General features: G+C 50.8%; 9 protein-coding genes across 9 annotated transcripts; 4 read left to right on the top strand and 5 right to left on the bottom strand.

Annotated features, from left to right (window-relative positions):
- Positions 1–555: 555 nt before the first annotated feature.
- Positions 556–1,523, bottom strand: T069G_06000 (acyltransferase domain-containing protein; the record flags this gene model as incomplete). The annotated part of the gene is made up of 2 exons (XM_056173210.1): positions 556–737; positions 806–1,523. The coding sequence occupies 2 exons, from the start codon at positions 1,521–1,523 to the stop codon at positions 556–558; spliced, it is 900 nt and encodes a 299-aa protein (XP_056030068.1).
- A 1,143-nt stretch (positions 1,524–2,666) lies between these two features.
- T069G_05999 (uncharacterized protein) lies at positions 2,667–2,966 on the bottom strand (the record flags this gene model as incomplete). The annotated part of the gene is made up of 1 exon (XM_056173209.1): positions 2,667–2,966. The coding sequence occupies one exon, from the start codon at positions 2,964–2,966 to the stop codon at positions 2,667–2,669; it is 300 nt and encodes a 99-aa protein (XP_056030067.1).
- A 1,177-nt stretch (positions 2,967–4,143) lies between these two features.
- T069G_05998 (uncharacterized protein) lies at positions 4,144–6,128 on the top strand (the record flags this gene model as incomplete). Its single annotated transcript, XM_056173208.1, has 3 exons — positions 4,144–4,547; positions 4,613–4,947; positions 5,005–6,128. 3 exons carry the CDS (start codon positions 4,144–4,146, stop codon positions 6,126–6,128), a joined length of 1,863 nt encoding a protein of 620 aa, XP_056030066.1.
- A 657-nt stretch (positions 6,129–6,785) lies between these two features.
- On the bottom strand, positions 6,786–9,164 carry T069G_05997 (dnaJ domain-containing protein; the record flags this gene model as incomplete). The annotated part of the gene is made up of 4 exons (XM_056173207.1): positions 6,786–6,946; positions 7,013–8,612; positions 8,695–9,006; positions 9,135–9,164. The coding sequence occupies 4 exons, from the start codon at positions 9,162–9,164 to the stop codon at positions 6,786–6,788; spliced, it is 2,103 nt and encodes a 700-aa protein (XP_056030065.1).
- Positions 9,165–9,775: 611 nt separating this feature from the next.
- On the bottom strand, positions 9,776–12,126 carry T069G_05996 (patatin-like phospholipase domain-containing protein; the record flags this gene model as incomplete). Its single annotated transcript, XM_056173206.1, has 4 exons — positions 9,776–11,082; positions 11,145–11,286; positions 11,353–11,648; positions 11,691–12,126. The coding sequence occupies 4 exons, from the start codon at positions 12,124–12,126 to the stop codon at positions 9,776–9,778; spliced, it is 2,181 nt and encodes a 726-aa protein (XP_056030064.1).
- Positions 12,127–14,645: 2,519 nt separating this feature from the next.
- On the top strand, positions 14,646–16,302 carry T069G_05995 (ZIP zinc transporter domain-containing protein; the record flags this gene model as incomplete). Its single annotated transcript, XM_056173205.1, has 5 exons — positions 14,646–14,715; positions 14,775–14,905; positions 14,962–15,156; positions 15,238–15,684; positions 15,775–16,302. The coding sequence occupies 5 exons, from the start codon at positions 14,646–14,648 to the stop codon at positions 16,300–16,302; spliced, it is 1,371 nt and encodes a 456-aa protein (XP_056030063.1).
- Positions 16,303–16,892: 590 nt separating this feature from the next.
- Positions 16,893–18,524, bottom strand: T069G_05994 (uncharacterized protein; the record flags this gene model as incomplete). Its single annotated transcript, XM_056173204.1, has 3 exons — positions 16,893–18,286; positions 18,335–18,379; positions 18,443–18,524. 3 exons carry the CDS (start codon positions 18,522–18,524, stop codon positions 16,893–16,895), a joined length of 1,521 nt encoding a protein of 506 aa, XP_056030062.1.
- Positions 18,525–18,853: 329 nt separating this feature from the next.
- T069G_05993 (RNA polymerase rpb6 domain-containing protein) lies at positions 18,854–19,508 on the top strand (the record flags this gene model as incomplete). Its single annotated transcript, XM_056173203.1, has 4 exons — positions 18,854–18,891; positions 18,978–19,235; positions 19,292–19,411; positions 19,472–19,508. The coding sequence occupies 4 exons, from the start codon at positions 18,854–18,856 to the stop codon at positions 19,506–19,508; spliced, it is 453 nt and encodes a 150-aa protein (XP_056030061.1).
- Positions 19,509–21,533: 2,025 nt separating this feature from the next.
- On the top strand, positions 21,534–22,021 carry T069G_05992 (uncharacterized protein; the record flags this gene model as incomplete). The annotated part of the gene is made up of 2 exons (XM_056173202.1): positions 21,534–21,620; positions 21,716–22,021. 2 exons carry the CDS (start codon positions 21,534–21,536, stop codon positions 22,019–22,021), a joined length of 393 nt encoding a protein of 130 aa, XP_056030060.1.
- Positions 22,022–22,147: the final 126 nt, after the last annotated feature.

Here is a 22,147-nt window from a genome sequence, read left to right as displayed (position 1 = left end):
GGTATCGGAAGAAGAAAAAAGAAAAAGGGGCAAAAGAGGCGGCGGTATCTGGAGTTTGGCAGCTTCGTGTTTTAAGAGGCGTATGGGGGGAGCGCATGTAGAGCGTTTAGACACATACCTTTATTTCTTTGGCCAGTTGGGAGTTGAAATGTAGATGGAGAGAAAGCTGTACAGACGAATTGCTATCTGTTTTAACAAGGATAGTGAAAAACAATATAAAAGTTCATCATACAATAAATAATACAAAAAAATGCCATAAGAGAGTTTTGTTTTTTCTTGTTTTTTGATTCTAATGGGTATCAATTTGAAATTGACCTCGCACATGTCAAAACCCGCTCTTTAACCCTTCCACCCACCGTCCGTCCTATTTCGCCATTTGAATCCGCCAGCCTGCCGTGTCTAATCTAACTTGAGGGCATACCAGTCTCTTTGTTTCTTTTTCTAGAGGGGGTTTTCAAACATGGTTGATATCTCTATCGCTAAAAGGGGGCGTTCTCTCGTTGACTTCATAATCTATGAGCGCATACGCTGTGGTGTAGTAGCCGCGGCCAACTTCTAGTTGATGGCGGTGCTCTTTGCTGTGGAGTTGCCGTTGAGGGAGGTGGGGACGGCGATTGGGCGGCCGCGAGCCTTTTCGGTGAGGCTGATGAGCTCCTTGAGCATGAGTTCGCGGGTGGACTGGGTGAGCTCGTCGACATCGGCGGAGGTGAGGTTTGTGGTGGGGATGGGGCGCAAGACTAAAGGGTTAGGCATACATTAGCATTACGGTTGATAATTCCGGGTTTGAACAGGTTTGAAGACATACCTTTGATGGGAATCTTGCCAGAGTTAAAGACCAGGCCCTTGATGTAGAGGATGTGGCTGTAATTGGCCACGACGACGGGGACAATGGGGACGCCGGACTGCACGGCCAGGTGGAAGGCGCCCTTCTTGTAGGGCAGCAGCGCGGGCTCCTTGGTGTAGCTGCGAGTGCCCTCGGGGAACATGTAGACGCTCTGGCGCTTGGTCTTGATCTCGGAGGCGGCGCCGTCCATGGCGGAGCGGGCGTCCTTGCTGTTCTTGCGGTCGATGAAGATTGTGCCGCTGAGGCTCATGAACCAGCCGAGGAAGGGCACCTTCTTGAGCTGGGCCTTTGCCGTGACGCTGCAGTACTTGGGGAAGATGGCGCCCAGCATGAGCACGTCGAGCTCGGTCTGGTGGTTGCCGATGAAGACGGCGGGCCGCGTGGTGTTGAGGACGTTGTCCGGGTCGTCAATGACAAACTCGACGCCCGTGGTCAGCTGCATGGAGTAGTGGAAGGCCCGCGCGACGGTCCACTGCGCAATCTGCTGCTTGCCCAGGACGGTCAGGACGATGGAGGCGATGACGCCGTAGAGCGCGCAGGCGATGAGCGTCATGTAGGCGGCCAGGACGCGGGCCACGAAGGCCGCCTTGGGGACGACAAGGGACAGCATGTAGAAGGAGATTGTCAGCGCTGTGTAGCCGACGAGGAACTTGGCGATGAAGCCAAGGAAGAGGACCATGGTTTGAGCTGCCGTTGTTCGTAGGGATTTTCTGTCTTGTCTTGTGTTGTCGTACGGGGAGAGAAGCCGAGGCGAGAGACAGAGAGAGTGGGATAACGAGGATACCGAGGAGGGCGGGGAGAAGGCTTCGAGGCTGGTGCTGTTACAGTTCCATGCTCTTGCGCTGAGCCGAGACTGACTGCGGGACGGAAGATAGAGAATGTGAAGAGATCAGAAGGGAGAAGAAGAGGAAAAGAAGAAGGAGAAAAAGAAGAGAAAAAAAGATGGCCCAGGGGACGCAATCACAAGCGCACACAAGGCACGGGAACTAAAGTTGGTGGCCAGGAGATTTTGTTGGAGAAGAACGGGTGTACTTGCAAATCTGCATGGTGTATCTGTAGCGGCTGAAGTATCGGCTACCTGCAGCTCGCGGCGCCTGTGGGCATGTTCAGCAGGTACACGGGTACAGCCTCGGGTTTTGGTAGGTTAATGACGTTGGGGACAGGCTTTTAGAGGGGTTGAGCACAGTGCGGGCGCCGTGATTGGCTGGGATGTTGTGTGGTTTTTGACATGTGGGGGAGGGCGAGATACCTGGTGGTAATTTTCAACACGTTTTCTCGACTTCTTATCAATCGTGGCCGATGGTAATTTTTATGGGCTATACTATTTCAGTTATCAGTACTTGATACAGGTACTAAAATATGCGGTGTGTCCGGGGACCAAACGGGCCAATCAATATAATTTATTCTGTTTCAAGCTGAAGTATAATCTCTCCAATTGAATCTTGTACTTCGGCACATGCTTCTCCGGTAATCGGGCAATCAAGCCGAGGACGCCCATATTGGACACGCAGGGTGATTGAGCTGCGAGCATGCTAGGTACCTACTATAGTATATTCCTCTAGTACTTGCAACTATGGCAACATTTTTCCAGTAACTACTAGGTACTACTAGGCATTATAGTTATATATTTTTACTATTTACTACTATGACGTCTACCATTCGGTATTACTTGCGACAAGGGATGCTGAAGAGCAAAATCGGGGTGCTGAATAGGCGTTCCCTTTATATAATGCTCGCCCAATAGACGACAGAGCGCCATCTTGAACTAATAGATATTGATATACTGACAACATTGCAATTCCATGTCTACCTTTTACTCAAGCTACCCTGACTTGCCGCTTCCTTGCCCTCCCATGCCGGGGTATGATTTCGCAGCCCACGCTTTTGCCATCATCTCCTTTGTAATTGCGTCTTGTTTGTAGCCGCTGGGTATACTTGTCCTGCGCTCGGCAGCTTTCCGAAGATAGTCGTCGGGTCCTGCTCCAAACGAGCTTGTATTGAGAGCTTTGTTACCGGCGGTTGCGAATGCTTCTAGGGCCGACTTCATGTCCTCCGAGCTTATGGAGGAGGTCCGTCGCCATGCTTGAGGCGCCTCTGAAGGCTGCTGATACGTCTTTTGCATTTCGGTTGTTGCACGGGGTTGAAGTGTTATTTCACGGCGATATGCTTCTTTTTCTGTTGGACACAGAGTACCACCAGATGGGCCAGTCTCGAGGAAGAGGAAGAGGGAGGAGAGGAAATAAAATCACAAGCACGGCAAGTTTGGTAGTCACGGGAACGTCTGCATATAGCAGTCGATTTGTGCCTACTAAACCATAGTATCGACAAAGATATAAAACACTGGGCAGCTCAAGACCGAAGCTTGTTGAATATAGTAACGTCTAAGTAAGTGGTGTGTACCTACAGAAGCCGTTGCTGTTGGCGTCTGCACCAGGTACCGATGGAGTAGCGGAAAGCCTCAACCAGCGAGTGACATTGGTCTAGAAGAAGAGGGGCGCAAAGGCATTCTGATTCTGTGATTGGTTGGAAATAGCCGACCGTGATGTGGGGATTGATGGTCTAATGTTTCCACCACGTTTCTTTCGGCGTCAAAAAGTATCAACGCTTGAATAGGTGGCATTTCAGCTGCTCCAAGTATCAAGATATCACTTGGAACAATCAGCCGGAGAAAATAGATATTCTTTCTTAATCATTATTTCAACCATATACATTGAGTTCTTTCTTTCTTCTCATCTTTCGAATGTGCAACTTGCTCTTCAAACAAAGGAACAAGGAACCATCACGTGATCTGCATCTTCCCATTCTGGAGCCTTGCTGATCCACCCTCGGCTCAAGCAAAGTTGCAAAAGACACGCCATGCAAGCTGCATCCCTGTCAGGACCGCAATGGCGACGCTCTGCTTTTAACTCCAATTGCCTGCCTGTTCGCGGAGCTTCGACGGCTGCGTCTTGAGCGAATCGCTGCCGCGGAACTGCTCTGCATATTGCGCTGCATAAGATACCGCTTCTGCTGCTGTTCTGTTCTTAGAACCCCCAAACAAAGCCTTGGGCATCAAGAGAGGAGCAGCGTCTCCATCCAGCAAATCCACTTTGCTTTGCTTTGCTTTGCTTCGATACTCCGTTCTGCCGCATTGCATGAGCTATCGATTGTGTGCCGACGCATCTCTGCTCCATCCACCCATCCCTACTTGGTCTCTCGTCGGCCATTACCAGCCTCTCGCATGAGCTCCGTACGAGGACCTCGAATCAGTCCAATCCATATCATGCTCTGATCCATTCAGAAGCCATATCCAAGTCGCCATGGCCCCAGCTCGCCGAGCCCAGCCGTCTTCCATCTCCGTTCCTCCTCCCGCCCCTGCTGCCACCCTCGTCGATCTCCCGCCCATTGCCGCCCTGTTTCTCATCGACTTCGACGTCAAGGCCGGCTACACAATTGTCTGGAAACAATCTACGCCGGGACTTGAACTCGAGGGCCTCGTCGAGTACAAATCACTGCCGTCTGGCCTCCATACCGTATCCGACGATCTCATCTACTTTGTCCACGATGGCGCACATGCTGGCTTGAGCGCATTTGTCAATGAGCCGTGTGAAGAGGAAGAGGCCCGTCATGCTCGCATGATTGCTGTGGGCATTCTAGTCCCCCTTAGCTATGGAAGGCTGGGACGGGCATGGAGACATGCCGAAAAACTGAAGAAAATGGCGGCGTAAGTAATCTTTGTTCCGTTCTACACTTCCAAGAGCTTCAGCTAAGAACCATGCCGGCCAAAAGGAACCTCGCCAAGAATCGCAACCAGACCGAAATATTAGAAAAGTACTGGGACTCCAACAAGGCCAAAGAAGGAGAGACCTTTTCTACCGTCAACACGCCCATTTCTCCAGTGCCAGACCAGTTGCGTAAGACCCATGGCAGACACTCGTCCCTCACCGATGGCGTCTCTCTGTTCCAGCCTGAGCACAAACTATCTCCTTACCATCCTGCCTGGAGCCTGGCCGAGCTGCTGGACAGTTTCGGCCCCTTGATATTCCCCATCCACCGCGCCGCCCTTCTTCGACAGCGCATATTGATTTCTTGTCACGCTCCAGTACATGTGATTTGCAACTTTGGTAAGTCAAGTCTTGTCTTGAAGCAATGATGGTATAGAGACTAATATGTGTCCCAAGTATATAACATCTCCATCTTATCCAACATCCCCCTCTCCATCACAGACTCCCTGCCTACGCCTGCTCCGCCCCAGCGTCTTCGACCTCTGTTCAGCATTGGCGTGCATGATATTTCGTTTCTCATGGATGACCTCAAGGCATCCAAGCGTGACCGCAGCGATGAAAGTGCCGTTGACGATGCCGATGAATCAGGGTCTGGCTGGATTGCCTGCACCACGGACAGCATCCTCGCGACTAAAGACACCCTTTGGGACATGCTCATCACCATGCCGCCAGACTACTCGGCAAATGCCAAAGACAAAGCTTGGCCGGTGGTCGAGTATGCCGGAGGGAAAATTGTCAAGGCTACCCAGCGTGACCTTCGTCGCTTCAACGCACTGCGAACTGGCCTCGCGCGCCTGGCTGCACTCGCGCCAACCGCCCCCGCAGGTCAAGATCCTCGATCCCCCGAATCCGAGACCTCAGCAGTGAGACTGTCGACTAGCCACTCTGCTCGGGTGGTCAAAGACGAGCCCTATGGCGCCGCCGACAAGCTCATCGAGCCTGTCACCTGGGCAGCCTTTGCCTATAACGGCTTCATGTGGTGGGCCAGTGCGGGCGAGCAGATCCGCTCAGAAGAGCAAGAAGAGTCGACTCGCGATGCCGCCCTTCTCGCGGACCTGCTATTCCCAGCCAGCCCCCGCGCCTCCATGTCACTTCCGCCGTCCGCTTCGCCTCTACAATCAGAGCCCCTGAGTAACTCAATCGCCTCCCTGGCAGGCCGCCGCGGCAGCGTCGATGGCGAAGCCAACATTGAGCTGGCCATCATCACCTACTTCCACCGCCTTACCACGCAGATGCTTTCCGTCATGGTAGACATTGTCGACGCTGCGGATGAGACATACCGCGATAATGACGAGGGCGACGACGAAAACGACGAGAACGAAGACTTGATTCCCAACGGCGGCGATGACTCTGATCTCTCCGCCATCACTATAGACAGCCGGTCCATAGAGACCATGGGCCTGGACGTGTGGAGCGCCAGCGACGCCCTCTTCGTGCAGGAGCTTGCTGTCGTGTACTTTGGCAGACAGGCCGTTATTGAGGGCAAGGGCGTTGAGGTTTGCGGCGTGCGAGTCTGTTGACTGCGCTGCTCTCGCTTCTTTACCATCCTCTTTTTTTTGTTACTTCTCCTCATGCTGTTTATGTTTCTTTATTTGGCGAGATGCCTTGGTTGAACTCATCATGATTATCACATGGCAATGAACGGGAATGCTGGAGAGAATAATAATTCATAACGTAGTACATAGATGTAGTACAAACGAGTGTTCACACACAACCTCACACACGCACACACGCAATCAAAAAGCACCAATATATTATCAACCTTTTTCTCTTCTACGCCTTTCACATGCTTCAGTGTCACACTGTCCTGTATTTGTTCCAATAACATGACATGATTCTAGGTAAAACTAGGTAATACAAGTTAAACTAACAAACCCAACATAATTAAATTCCTTATGCCGCTTGAAAAAAAAGATGAAAAAAACTCCACGCCGTCAGATACGGCTACCCAACCCAGTCTCTGATAATTCCCTTGCCTCAAGTATAGCTCAGATGCAAATTCAACTCGCGCTTCACTGCGGAAGTACATGTGCTTGAGCCAGTTTTTTTCTCTTTCTCTCTCTCTTTTTTTAGTCACCAGTTAGCTGGGTTTCTTTTTTGCTTGTGTTTTTCTTCTTTTTATTTTTCCAGTCTAATGAAACATGCTCCGTGACAATCCATCATTGTCAGGGAGGACCTCAGCTCTCGTCTTCCGTGTCAGTGTTCGTGTCACTTGTGTCATCCTCTTCCTCATCGGTGCCTGACTCTTCATCTGAGCTGTCCTTGTTCCGCCTAGGCTTGGGAGCTCCGCCAGCAGGCTGGCCGGTCTTGAGGGCTCGCATTTGTCCAGCAATGGAATCTACAGAAACTATGTTAGCAAACTGATCTTTTGGTATTCTTTGTGATGAGTAGGCAGGCGGCTTACCTTCTTCCGGCTCGCTGATCTCGTCCTCAGCCTCCATCTCGGCGGCTTTGCTGGCGTCCTCTACAACGAGAGTAACCTCCATCTTGGTATCAAAGCCAACATAGGAATCGCAAACGACGTGCATGCAGAAAGTGTAATGGCCGGGTTGAGGGGGAGCAGCAAATTGAGCCTTGAGAGTCTGCATGTTGAAGGTGGGCTTGCCCTCCTCATCAAAGAGGGGCTGATCAAACTTATCAAAGGTGAAAGGAGGAACCGCCATCTTATCCTGCTTGGAGTCGCTAAGGAAAGCGTACCATTTGGGAGAGTGGTCTCGGGCATAGTGAGGGGCAAAAGTCAGAGGCGGCAGGACAGAGTTATCTTCGACGGTGATGGGCTTTCCATCGGCGCCCTTGATCGTCTTCTTCTTGCGTCCCATGAGAGCATCCAAATCATCTTCAGCGGGGTCAATATCTTCCAGCGACAGCTCATCAATGGCGGGAACCGACTCGGTGCCGGGAGGAATGAATCGGCCCTTGATGACCAGTGTAACTAGAGATGAAGGAATGATGACCTTTTCGCCGGTAACCTTGAAGAATGCCTTGGCAACACGGAAGTAGGGAAGCTGCTTGCCAACGCTGATGGCCTCCTTGTACTGGTCTTCGCTGAGGAGATCCTTGCCAATGGCGAGTCGTCTTCGTTCGGCGTCGGGGAGATCCATGAATTGTTGCACAGTCAAGTGGGATTTTGAGTCGCCTTCGATGGCGGCAGCAACCTTGTCGTTGATGTGCGGGAGCTGGAGGAGAGGAGAAGACTTGGGGGATAAGGCTTGAATGAGATGCTGGTTGGCTTTGAAAGACCCTGCGATGGGGCCAATGCTGCCAAATGCCATCGCAATCGCAGCAAAAGACTGGTTCAATGTTCGGGCAATCGCACCGACTTCAAACTTGGCCTTGGTCAGCGCAGGATCGTCAAGCTCGACACGGCCAAGGTAAGCCCACAACAAGGCAAGCACCTTGCGTCGCACGCCGCTGTCCAGGTCTTCAAGCTTCTCCTTGTCCTTAACAGAGAATCCACAGGCAAATGGTGCGGATTCGCCTTCGGCTGTGATCCGGGATTCGACCTTGGACAGGCCCGATTCAGCCTGGTCTCCCTTGAGGACGGCTTCGAACTCCTTGCCAGTGCTAAGGGCGGTAATGATGCCACCCTCATCAATCTCTTCGTTGTAGTGTCTGAACAGGCGGTTGGCGCTCTCCATCAAGACGCCTTCCTTTGACATTCGCTTGGTTCCATACCACCATGAGCCAACCATATAAGGCAGCAAAATACCCATGAGACCAGTGTAGAGCAGAATCAAGTATTTGCCGTTGCCCTCTGCGATGATGAACTGAGGCAGCGCAATGCCAATGCTAAAGCTCTGCTTGCCATCGGGATGACCATATTGGATGTAGTTGTTTCGGACGTCCTCATCTGTCAGGGCTTGGTAGGCTTTTGTGAGTTCCACGTATCGGTCGTTGAGCATCTCCAGCGTCTCATTCTTGGAGGGATCCGGTCGAACCTTGTCCGGGTGGAATTTGACGGATAGCCTCTTGTAGTGAGACTTGATTTGCTTTTCGGTAAATGACTAGAATTCAGATAAGGCGTTAGCTCTGCTGCCCTTGGTTCCCTGCCATCCTGTCAGATGTGTGTGCTGTCGTCTTCCTTACCTCTGAGATGCCCAAAATATCATAAGGGTTCCAAATCTTGGGAACAATCGTCTGGGTCACAATGATGAGATACACCATGCCCGCCATGAGGGCCCAGCCCAAAACGACGAAGATGGCCCGCTTGATCTTCCTCTGCTTCCTCTTTTGCGCCGCACGCAGCGACGTTACAACATCGCCATGCTTGGATGTGTAATCTGACTTGATGCGCGGCGCAAGCGCATCGTTGTCGGTGCTTTTACGGAAAAGACTGTACGTCAAGGGAAAGGTGACCAGGCCGGTAACGGTCAGGATAAAGAAAGGGAAGAACTGGCCCTGTATAGAAGAGACGCCTGGTTAGCAAACAGCAGTCCAACCCATAGAGCTCAAGCCCAAGCCCACCTCGACAAGGCGAATCCTGGGGCGAGCGGAACGCTGCAGAGGCTGGGGAAAACTGCACATACCTGTTCGTCGTACGAGTAGTCTGAGCTCATCTTGACGGCCTTGGGGAGCTCAGCCGGCTCGAGAAAAGTGCAAAGACTGAGAAAAAGATGCTCGAACTGTGTCGAGTTTGCCCTTCAAAAGTGTCCTCTGTAATGATGGTAGGCGCAAGAATGGCAAGGCTCGGGCGCTGGATAATCCGGTCCCCCACAGTCGGTTCCGCCACCGTGTTCAAAAGAAACGCCACCAAGAGCGTCAAAAGTCAATAGGACAGCACAGTACAGGGGACAGGGATAAGCAAGACAGGCACCTCGCAGCGCTAACAGCTGGCCCTGTGCCTTGTTTAGGTAGCTGCAAACCTTCTTCTCTGCTTACGTTAAATTTCTCCGGGAATGTCTGTGATCCAAATAGGCATCTCACATGAAAGATGCCGGAAATAGCATCTGATGGAATCTCGTAGATGTAGCATACGTTTCATGATTTTTTTCTTCTTCTTTCCATTCTGCTTTTTGCACAACATGCGATTATAAATCGCTGCCTGTAATAAATCTCAATTTTCCAATTCTGACAATGCTACTCGTCTTATACTGCGCTGTACAGCTGAAAAGTAATACCCAACCAAATTCTAAACACTGATGCTCCAAGCCGCTTATTCTATATCTCTTCAAGTGTCAATCTCGTCCTTGTACTCACCATCTTGAGACGGTGTAATTTCGCTGTTCATCTCACCATCCTGCTCCGAATCGTCTTCCGTTGTCGAAGACGTCACTGCCATCTCTTCCAGCAAAATGCTTCTCAAATCATCGTCGCTGTAAATTCTCTGCATGCTTCCTCTTCTCGCCCATGGCCTGGTTTCTCTCCTCCCCTGCTCTATCATTCTCTCTATCTTGAGGCGGTTAGACATGAACTTGAGCTTCGGAAATGTACTCTGCTGTCCTTCATGTATCATCCGGGCCAATCGCTCGGCGTCGGGATCTGTCAAAATGTGCCAGTAATCTGAAGGGATCGACTTCGGCCAGATGGTAATGGTGCCGCCAAATTCCTGCAGCCAGAGCTGGCTCCAATCCTGCCCAAGAGGGCGAGGCAGCAGCTCTGCATGGCGAATAAACTTGAGCCACTTATTCATGTCGAGTTTAAGATAGTGTTCTATTGCCGACATGAGGTAGCCACCACGCCAGCCACGCCCTTTGCGATGAGTGACGGGATGGCCAACTGTGCCTCTTGAAGAGAAGAAGAAGAGGTTTATGTGTGGGTTGACTTGGCTCACAACGGTGAAATTGACGTTGAAATGAGTATTCAACGCCTTGATGGGGATATCAGTTCTCAAGCTGCCGTCTTTCCACTTGTGACCAAACGAGTACGGTGCTAGGGTTCCATCCCGCATTTTCATCATGAGGACAACCGGGTTGAGGATTCCTGGAACAGCCGCTGATGCGAGCACAGCAGACCAAATAACACAGTCAGGGCTGGTTAGATAGTTGCAAAGAATGGCTGGAGAATGGGGGTCAGCCGGGACACAGCTGACGTTGAGGATACGGCCGGTGCGCTCGTATGCCTCCCTAAATGTCATTGAGCCCCTCGTGAACCAAGAGCACCGCTCGGCCCAGTCCACAGAGTCAAAGCGCGCGCCAGTCTTCCACCACCTGGGAAACCAAGTCTTCATAGATTCACCGCAGGCAGTAATCCGATGTGCCAGTGCCGGTATCAGAAGCTCTTTCAGTTCATCGTTGGTATGGGTAGCGACAAGACCGGCTATCAGTGCGCCTCCGCTGGTTCCAGTGATAACGTCAGGCAGCAGGTCGGCATCAAGCATCGCCTTTACAACTCCAATATGGTAGTAGGCAAATGTAGCCCCGCCAGATAGACAAAGGGCTGTTCGTCCGTAGTTGGCGTGTACGTGCTTGAACAGTATTCGTTTTTCATCGGCGTCGAGGTGTTCTGTATTAAGGAGAAATCGAAGACTCTTTTCGACTAAGCACAAGTTAGCATCCGAGTAGATTCGATCTTCATCAAGGCGCAGATGGGCCGCTTACCATCATCGACAAAATTCTGGACCAGGTTCTTGGTTCCATAGTATGTTTGGCTGTACAGTCTTGGATTTTCCACACCAACAAAGTTATTCTTGACGCAGGCCTCCAGTAGTGCCCTCAGATCATCAACAGCCTTCTTCAATTCCTGTTGGTCGCCGTCAATCTCAAGCGCCTCTGCTTTGGCTCGCGTCTTGCGAATTTGACTCCAGACTCGTTTGACAGTTTTGGAGTCGTAGTAGGCAAAGTCGTCAACTTCTCTCCAGTTCTTTCGGCCTAAGAACTCATCCAACTCTTTCGCAGCCGTGACCCAGCCTTTGTAGCTGGAAGTCCTGCGCATATTCTTACGCAAAATTTCACGTCGGCCTCGCCATGTCCAGAATTGTTCGTAAAACCAGATATACCACCTCGTTGACAGGTATGCGATGCTCAGCCCGATGAGCCATGAGAAGACGAAGAAAAGCAGAGGCCATTTGGAGAGCAGATAGAGATATCCTTCTCTAGTCTCATCTTTTGTTCGGGTGCCCAGCAGACCTTCTACCGGCCCTTTGCCTTTTCTCTTCTTCTTGCTGCCTCGTCTGTTCCGGTGTCTGCTGGGGGCCACCGGCGCCCAGTCGTTCTGCGCTGTGACAAAGGTCCCTAGGGTCGGGGTCGGTGGCACAAGCAGATCGCCTCCAGCAGCACCAGCGGATGCTGCGACGGCGGCGGCGTCATCTTCCAGGACGCTGCCAGTCGTCGAATCTCTCTTGGTCAGGTTAACAGAACTGACGCTCCTCGGCGACCTTAGGCTGGCTGTGTCATCGATGGGACTTTGTAGAGGATCGGGTGCTTGTAACGCCGTCTCGAATGCGATCAAATCTTCGGAATCGAGGTAATCACAGTCGAAGTTTGGTAGCGCTGACGGGTCAAAGGACTCGCGGGAGAAGCCATACGCATCGTCGTATGGAGCAAGCTCGGGATACGGTTTCGTCGTTGTTTCGGCCGACATGGTGATGCAGATTCACGCCGTGTTGGAACTCATTCATCTCCAAGAAACAGAAGGGATCATAGACAGCGCAGCCCATATATGGCGGGACTTGCGCTCCATGTGATTCAGGCGAGGAGTCGTAAGATTACAAGTGAATGTAAAGCGCAGATTTGCCAAACCTCGGAACCCGTTTGCGCCTCATGAGCCCGCTGGCTGCATGACGTCTGCAGTGCAGGTGGCTAATTACGGCACGCCTCCAGTATTTTTTTGTTGGGGGGACTCCCTAAATTTTAGCGGGGGCAATTAAGCCTGATGCATGGCAGCCCCCACTAGAAGAACCTGGAACTACCAGAACCAGCAGGTAGAGTCTGGGGCTAAATATCGATCCGGATCCTAGTACAGGCACACATCATGCAGGTATGCCGCTTGAGAAACAGAAGCTCGATGCTGATATCGTTGATATGAGTATTTATATGGGGGTTTGCCTGTACATTGCCTGAATACATCTCTCCAGCGTCGACCACTTGTATCTACTATCGATGTTTGCTACGAGAGTCTATAAATAGCTGCTGCGGCTCTAGCGCGACAGGGGCTCATGGAATCCAGCTCGTTTCCATTTTCTCCTTGACGCTGGGACCAAACCCTGTATGGCTCCTGCAGGCCGGGAATTCAGGTGACTCGAGCACTGCCGAGAAATGAAGACGGTCAGGGTCCATGGAGGTTTGGACTTCTAGAAACTTTAGACTCGTTTACGATATGTTAAGCATCTGTGTTGGAGAGAGGCCGGGTGGGATTTTACACTGCAGCTTGGACATTTACAGTGTTCAGGTACACATCTTTCTGGGCCTGAGCCTACTAATCTATTTTGTTTCTCCAGTCTTGGTCCAAACTTTCAGCTTTGTCAGGTAAATGTAGATGGTATGGAGTCCATGTTATGCCTATTATGTAGATACTGACCCGGCGAAAAGTTTGGTAAATTGTAAAACAAGATGATATATACCAGTGCTTAAATCATTGAAATTTGTGCTAGACTTGAAGTTTGTTGCATCTTCTTTGAACCATACTTACTACCCGGGTCTTTGGTCGCATAGGTGGCTGAACCTCGAGCCTCCCTTCCATGCTAGACTATTCTAAATCTTGACTTTGAACAACCTGACGATGATAAATTTTCAAAATGGGGTTATCCTGTTTTATCCTATGACCAAATACGGGACACTCTTTGTCTGTTGTCCGTTGCTCGTATCGTATATCAAAGCCAACCGCCATATTAAACTCTCGTCAACATCCGATTGGGTCGGCAACTTGCATGCTTGGTAGCTGCATGCATTTACAAAGCACGATGCCGTGATTCGTCGCACAGGAATTAAGCGGTCCGCAGTGGGGTGGCTGCATTTACTACCGTTGACTGTGATCGCCTGAGAGACGCCACAGTGGCGGAACAAGTCATGACACAGAAAAGGGCGATTACATGTACGAGTACTACCTTAGGCTCTGTACTTTGTGAGACATCAATTCCATTGACTGTCGTCCAAGACACTCTTATGCGTTGTCGACGACTAGGAGATGCTCTAGCGCTGATACCAAGTGGCGGTGGTGCGATTGAGACAGTTCAGTGCAGTTGGTTGTTGGAAGAGATTTTGTATGCGCTGCGCACGGTTGGCTTGTGCTTTTTCATGCTGCGAGGTACAGACTGGACATGAGCCCAAAGAGCATCCATCCATTCAGTATTCTCTTCCCATGCGTTTTTCGTTCATGGACCGCTGCAGATATTTGTAGATCCCCTTTCTTTGACTTCTCACAATCCTGCGCACGCACCTCGTTCACACGACCCCCTTGATTCGATAAATCATGTGTCAGATTATTATGTAGGAGGGGGAATCCTTAGCTGCGAGAACCTTGATAGCGCTGCCACAATCCGCCAGTGTGCTACCGGAGCTTCGCGGAGAGAACCTGGATGGCCCGCTGAACGGTTTGTCATCAGCTCACTGAGCCTCCAGGCCTTTACCTGCGCAGAAATCACTCGTTGAACAATGGCTGGAGTTCGTTATAGAGTATTTGAGACGAATTGACAAGTATTTTGCACAACCAACCAACAGCTCATGGTGGATGCATCCCCTGTAACCTCCTGAACTGTTGATGTGGGATTCTGTTGGTGTTCGCCAGGCACCTGTTCACATCTTTGTTCTAGCTGCTGCCTCACTCACTCGCTCACTATAAAATTCCCCTCCTACGTCAGCGGACTGCTCACTAAACCAGACCCTTGCATGTAGACTTCCAAATCTTTGCAGCTAAGCAAGACTCTCTGACACTGCACCACAACTCCTACATAATCCCTCCGAGCACTTAAAAACCATCGCCTCCGGTTCAGATTCTGGAAATCGATCACGGCATCTCCATTCCCAGCATCTCCATTCCCAGCATCCTCGACGCTCGACAAATCCATTCACTACAGAGAGACATAGCACGCAGAGCGCTTGATGCCTGTGCCGCCGTAGCCGCATCCATCTTGTTCGAGGAGAGAAGAGAAGAGAAGAGTCGCCATGAAGCTGCTGGCGAGGAGTATCGACAATGACACCAGGGGGTGGATCTTGTCCGCAGTGAGCGGTTTAGGTATGTTATATTCCGTTGATGCTGTCAGCTAGCAACTAACCATCTTGTTCTCGATGAAGCTTGCGTCTTTGGCGCGTCCATAATATGCGTCGATGTCTTCGTGCGCCTCCTTCCGGGCAAGGCCAACTTTCGCATCCAAGACAGCAATGTCTTCCTCGCGTGCTCGCTGAGCTTGAGCTTTGGCGTCATGGTAAGCATTCATGTCTCAGATCCTTGTACAATGCAGATTGCTGACACCCCTTTTAGCTATTCTCTTCGCTCTACAGCATGCTCCCCGAGTCGAAAGAATACTTCCAGCAAGAAGGCTGGTCCGACCAAGCTGCTGGCCTCGTCATGATGGCCTTCTTTGCCGGAGGTTTCATTGGCATCCAGGCCGTCTCGAGACTCGTCCACCAGTTTATGCCCTCCCACGTCGTCGACTGCGATCATAGCCATGGCAGTGTCACCTCCGACGGCCATACCCATGGCTCAATCAGCCGAGCGCATTCACGACCCAGTCGAGCCAGGCGGCGCTTCTCCCAGCCGCCCGACAACAAAATTTCCGACATTGCTGAGAATGGTGATGGCCAGCCTCCCACAAGCGAGGTGACTCCTCTGCTCAGCTCGGAGCATGTTCATACCAACCCGATGTTGACTCGCCATACTTCCGAAATGGTGCAGCGTTCCGGCAGCCCTCCGCCGTCTGCCCGCAGCCGTGCCATTACCGACGATACCGTGCTCTACACTAGACGCCAATCCACACCTGGGCTTCGGAAGCGGATGATGTCCTTTTTCTGGGATACAGATTGTCGCTGTGATGAGTCCAAACGGTGCTATGGATATACTGATCCTTGTGGACAGGAGTGTTTCAAGCACTTGAGCAGCCGCGCCGCAAGCAACACCCCCTCCCTGCGCGCAAGCACTGGGCATTTCCACGCACACCACTCATTCCACGCCACTCATGATCACGGCGACGGAGATATTCATGACGTAGGCGTTAGCCCAAGTCGAGTAGCGTCTCGCGACTCCACGACACTGACGGACGAAGGGGTTAGCCAAAACGGCTATCCATGCTCACAGATGGACGAGGGCGATGCCGAAGCCCAGCATCATCACCACGTCCCAGCTAACGCCTTTCTTTCTATTGGATTGCAAACGTCCATAGCCATAGCTCTCCACAAGTTCCCAGAAGGCTTCATCACCTACGCTACGAACCACGTCAACCCGGCCCTGGGCTTCAACGTCTTCATGGCCTTGTTCGTCCACAACATCTCTGAGGGCTTTGCCATGGCTTTGCCTCTTTATATGGCTCTTGGTTCCCGCTGGCGGGCCATGGCCTGGTCGGCTCTCCTTGGTGGCCTGTCTCAGCCCCTTGGCGCGGCTATTGCCGCCCTGTGGTTCAAGCTTGCTAACAGTACCAACATCTCGCCGAGCGGAGTTGTGTACGGGTGTCTTTTCGCACTCACTTCGGGCATCATGGTCAGTGTTGGACTGCAGCTCTTTGTCGAAAGCCTGAGTTTTAATCACAACCATAACCTGTGTATGCTCTTTGCTTTCTTGGGCATGTCTATGCTGGGCCTCAGCAACGCCTTGTTTGCGGAGCACTGATTCCCAACAATTGTTCATGGTTAATTCGCCGTAGGGAGGAGGCTCAACCAATTTGATATAGCCACCATTTCTTCCCTATGATACAGAAATGTTTTATTTTGTCTCTCACTCTTTTTTAACACACACTCTCTATAGCGCATTGGATTTTGGCTGCACTAGACTATACATCAAGGAGCAATCAGGCGGCTTGTGGATATATACTTGTGTTTCTTATCACATTTCACACGATGGAGGATTGGGCGTCAGGAATGAGTTCTATTGGTAACGGACGCGGGATCTGGGAGCAGTATGGATAGAAGCGGTATGGGAAGCATCATCACTTGATTTGTTAGCGATTAGGATCCCCGACTCTGGAGTCGAAGCATTGGCATAATTGATTGATTTTTGTTCATTGGCATAATTTGTTCATTCTTGTCTATTGTCATTGTTTCATTAGCATCGTGACGTCTTTACTGACGCTGTCTGTCTATGTCATGGCTGTCTAGCAGTAACTTTTTCTAAGCCACATAGAAATCTACCCGAATTATCTGCACCGTACGTATATCAACGTCTACACGCCCAAAATATGTCCATCCCAGTCTGCATCGGATCTACAAGCCTCCCAGCGTAGGGTCAATAGTACCATCCAGGCCTGCCTCCCCACGAGCCAGCATCAATAGAGTCTCGTCACCCTCTACCCATCCATCCTGTCCCACGTCAAACGTCATTTGCGAAGGGAAAACGCTGTCTGGAGGAAAGTCTTCCTCCCAAGCAGGCTGCACCTCAATAGGATGCCCGTTGGGAAGAGCATTCCCGTTGGCTACACTAAAGACGGGCGGGTTTGGAAACGGAGCTGCATCGTCGACGGCGGGCTTTGCGTCGTGCACAAATGCAACGTGAGCATTCCGATCAAAGTAGCGAATGAAGCCCTCGCCGCATTGGGGACAACGGATTGTCTGTTTCTTGGCGTTTGTAACCCCGGATATCTCGTCGATGATGTCTGTTGGAGTGGATTTATCCGTCTTGGTAAGCTTGGGCCGTTCTTGACCCAAATGGATGAAGCGAATGTGGTCTTCCAATCGGACCTTGGTGCTGAATTTATCGCCGCAGCCTTGATCGTTGGTCCAGGCTTCGAGGCCGGGGCCGGTCAGATCGACCTCGCCACAGACGAAGCGGAATCCTTCATGTGCTGTGCGAATATGGACGTTCAGGTTCGACTTCTTTGTGAATTTCTTGACGCAGCCAGCGTGGGGGCAGGCCACTGTCTTGCGGTCCTGGACCGTCTTTCCGGAATGATGAATCTCGATGTGTGTTTCCAGCTCCCATAGTGAGCTTGACTTGTATTCGCAGAACATGCAGTTTTGATGCTCTTGCCGCATATGCGACTGCAGCTGTGGATCTGTCGTAAATCCAACTCGGTGCATGGTGCCGTCTTCTCGCATTACAGGTGCGCATTCCATGCACCAATACTTGAGCGGACCGTGTTCCCTCTCCCGATGCCGGTTGAGTGATCCTTTGGAGTCGAATGCCGCTGAGCATGTCGGCTCTGGGCATTGATGTGGTGGTAAGCCTTGGTGCTCCTTTCGTACATGCTTGTGGAGTGTCTCTCTCTTTCTGAAGCTTTGGCCGCAATCTTGACAACGAAATCTGTCTGCTCCCTCGTGAACTAGTTGATGACGTTTGAGCCTCGTGCCTGTTACAAAGGTCTTTCCGCAGCCCTCTCTCTGGCAGACATATTTGCGGTCATTTGTATGAACGGCCTTGATGTGCTGTTTCAGATGCTTGTCTTCGATGTAGTCTTTGTCACAGTCATCGTAGGGGCATTTGTGGGGTCGTGAGTTGGTATGAGAGTTCATATGGTCTCTCAATCGAGCCGGACGGTTGAAACTTTTGGGGCATCCTGGCCAGGAGCAGGCCAATGTCTTATAATCCGACGGGAATTTCGTGCGAGGAGTTGTTGCAGCAGTGACGGTTGACTCGGCCTCTGCACTTGAAACTGGGCTTTCTGGGCTTTCTGGGCTTTCTGAGCTTTCACTCGGGGCATAATTCTCACTGGGGGCATAATCCTCCTCGTCATCGTCCAAGGCTTCTAAAGCATCTACTCGCAAATCCATTATTAGCCATATTCAGTATCAGATTCTTTGGAAATTTGATGACGTACATGAGACTTGAATGCCGCGGAGATTCATTCTCTTTGCTGGAGACGCTCTAGGCGCCTCCTCTGTAGCAACCCGTTTGCCCATGATGAGGATGGCCGGTCAATTGCTGCAAATCTGTGACATGTCGTCGAGCAATCGACGATGGCAGAAATTGGGAACTTTTTATGTGGGTCACGGGACGATAAGATAAGAAAACACTGCAGTAGCATTCAATTGAAGCGGACCTGCCCCAGCAAGAAGAGCGCTAAGTGGAGACTCGCTGATGCGCCATCAAGCTCCAGCCGGGGAAGCTACGGAAAAACTTTGAGACTCTGTGGTTGGAATAATATTTTTCGCGAGGCTGAAGATTGAACGGCCAGCAACGAATCCTCCTACCTCACGCCCAGAATTTTCACCTATCCAGCTTCCTCAAAATGTCTGATTTTGGCGATGATGACGTGAGCGTTGGCGGGTAAGTGCAGCCTCGGACCTGAACAGGAGTGCAATGGTCGGAAACAAAAAGGCTGTTGAATGGAACGCTGACCCCCTGGTGCACAGCGATGAGCCCGTGTTGGAAGAAGATGAGGTGGGCGAATTCTATGAACCCGAGGTTCACGATGACGAAGATGGCGAGCACGCCAACGGCGACGACCAGGACAATGTTGTCATTTCTGGAGACCCCTCTGCGGCTGCGAATGCGTCGAAAGACAAGTCCGTCAAGGACAAGAAGATTCCCGACGACCAGCGCACGACAACACCATACATGACAAAATACGAGAGGGCGCGTATTCTGGGCACGCGTGCCTTACAGATTAGGTTGGCATTACGAGACTGAGAAGGCCACATACAGATGCGCTAACCAGTTGGTACAGCATGAACGCGCCGGTGTTGGTAGATCTCGAGGGTGAGACGGATCCTTTACAGATTGCGATCAAGGAGCTACGCGAGAAGAAGATCCCTCTCATCGTACGAAGATATATGCCCGATGGATAGTAAGTTGGACTCTGGTCTGGCCAAGGAGATGAGTGTGTGATGGGCTGACTCCCTTTCAGCTACGAGGACTGGACCTGCGAAGAGCTTCTTCAATAGACGAGGCCTGACCTGGCAAAGACGAAGACAGGCAAAGATGATGACACTCGATTCACGCCGACTCTTTTCATTTTCACAGAAGAGAGTTTAAGGAATGCGACGCTGTATTTCATCAGCCTTTGTTCATCTTGTCGAGAGGAGAAACTTGTTCATCAGCGTGGCGTTTCGAGATTCGATTAATTTCAGCTCGGCTAGGATATAAAGACAGCATGTTTGACTCAACACTGTGCCACTCCGCCTTTGGTGTGGCATCTGGACTGATCTCAGCCAAAGATCGGATGCGTCTCTGGCCACCAAACTGTCTCTCTGGCGCATGCAACCACATTAGGGGCCTCTATCCAAGGCAGCCGAAAACTGCACCGAGAGATGTACGAATCATATGGGAGCAACTTGGGGGGTCTAGAGCGCTTAGACTTGGGTTGCAAGTCCTAGCCTGTACAAACTGATTTGGCAATGCATAGTAAAAGGCTATTTTATAAGGATGACTGCAAAGTATGTCAATACAGTAATAGATTATCAAGAGGTTTAAAAAAAATATCAATGGAATTGCTTTCTTGCTACAGAAGGATTTGCACGCCACGGTGATGATGAGAGAATCTGCCCATAGTTAGAGTTGTCAACCCAAATACCAATTGCTCTGCGGTAGGTAAGCGAAGAGTGGAACGGTATATCCAAATAATGTTTGATTTGGACAGTCATGCTCCCAAAGCTACGTTCAAACTAGAATGGGGCATGATTGTTCCTATTATCACGGCTGTTACGTTGCATGTGACATCTGTTACAGCAAAAAGGACCTGAACAAATACACAGCCGGGCCATCGGTAGCCGCAGAAGAAGCTAACCCCGGGCCAAGTTTAGCGCTCCATCTCTCCATATTGCTCACTAAAAATAGCTGAACTGTGACATCATAAGGGACCCCGAGAAGTGTAGTCGTTGCAATTTTCTTCATTCATCTGTTAAGAAAAAAAACATACTAGAAACAATAATTTCTTATTGTTATCATCAATTCGTTTTTATACATGTACTACAAACTGTCTACATTTGATGCATGAGCTGCAGCTTGCTGAAATGTTACGTCGTGTTACTCAACAGCCAGCAGCGGAGAATAAAGGCCGTTGGCAAAGTGCCGTTCCTGCATGCATATACGAGTTAATGCGCTGTTCACCTGTTGTTTGCCGACTGGCCGTGTAAGGGAAGCTATTTTTGATTACTTGACTTTCAATACGGCGGAAAGAGAAGAGAGAAGATGATATTACATGGACAAAGGCGAGTTTGCTGCCATGTGCCATGTGCCATAGGTAGATTCCGTAGTTACCATATCAAGGGCCGATGCATAAGGCAAATTCCGACCGCCCAACCAACGCCGTCCCTCGTATTCCCTCGAGGAAATCATCACAGTGATCGGCTCTTCTGTCGTCGGCCAAGCCACTCGTATGACGTCGAGTCACGACAAACATAAAAAGATCGACACATGGCTCTCGTATGTCTCACGACCTTTCCTATTCGAGCCGCCATTTTAGGGGACCGTAAGAAGGGCATGCGCACAGCGTATTACCCAACACAAAGAGACTGGATGGATCAATCCTTTATTCTCACCTGTAGGCTGGAGCTTTCACTCTCGGGTGGCTGCTTGGGGGCCCGTGCTGCTGGGCGGAGGCACGGGGACAGACGTCAGTCAGAATCTTGTTGCAAGGTTACGGGGGCAACAAAGAGAGTGAGAAGGGAAGAAGGGAAGGAAATGTCGGCTGCATTACGTCGGTCAGCAAATGCGAGGAGGCGAGGAGACACGACGGATCGAGTCCTGGGCTATTGGTAGCTGCTTGTATATAAAATGGGCGGGTTGGTTCCACGAGAATCGAGACAAACATGCACATCACACCGCAACCTACTGACCTATAAGACAAGCCGTGGCTTTTTTAATCGTTACTTTCAATTCCATTCCAGTGTTGCTACCTTTTCTTGGGAATAACTCAGCTACAAAGTCAACTTTGAATCTACAACATTATCATCATCATATTATTCAAAATGAAGTTCACAACCATCGTCACCGCTGCTGTCTCTTCAGCCATTGCCGTCTCTGGCACTCCCATCCACAAGCGCGAGATCGGCGGCGTATGTCTTCCTCCCTCCTCTCCCTTGCATCTTCTCCATTCCTATCATTTGTCTGAATCAACAATCATCTCTAACTATGGGTCAATCCCTCACAGGTCCTCTTGTGCACCGGCGTCAACGCAACCGGCACCTGCAGCTACAGCGTCTACGCCCTCGAGACGTGCCACCAGCTTCCCGCGCCTTTCCACCAAAACACCAGCACGTTTGCCCCCGACGGCGAGGATTTTGAGTGCTTCCCTCGCATTGGCGACTGCGGCTCTATTTGCACCAGTCCGACGGGATGTACGTTTGGCAGCGTCGACTTTAACTACAAGAACAAGTTCAATCTGGGGGCTATTAAGTGGAACAACTTGATCTCCAGCTTTGACTGTTCGCTGAAGACGACGACTTCAACTGAGTAAAAAGAAAAGAAAAAGAAACACAAATTTTTTTACCAAGTGATGGAGGATCGCATCTTGTTTGTTTAATGCACGAGTTGTACCAACTATGAGGGTCAATCTCATCCATCGGAAACTCGAAGACTGACA

The sequence above is a fragment of the Trichoderma breve genome, chromosome 3 (genome assembly GCF_028502605.1).
Source record: "Trichoderma breve strain T069 chromosome 3, whole genome shotgun sequence".
Taxonomy (NCBI): Eukaryota; Fungi; Ascomycota; class Sordariomycetes; order Hypocreales; family Hypocreaceae; genus Trichoderma; species Trichoderma breve.
Note: the sequence above shows the minus strand (reverse complement) of the source record. Positions and strands in the feature narration are given on the sequence as shown.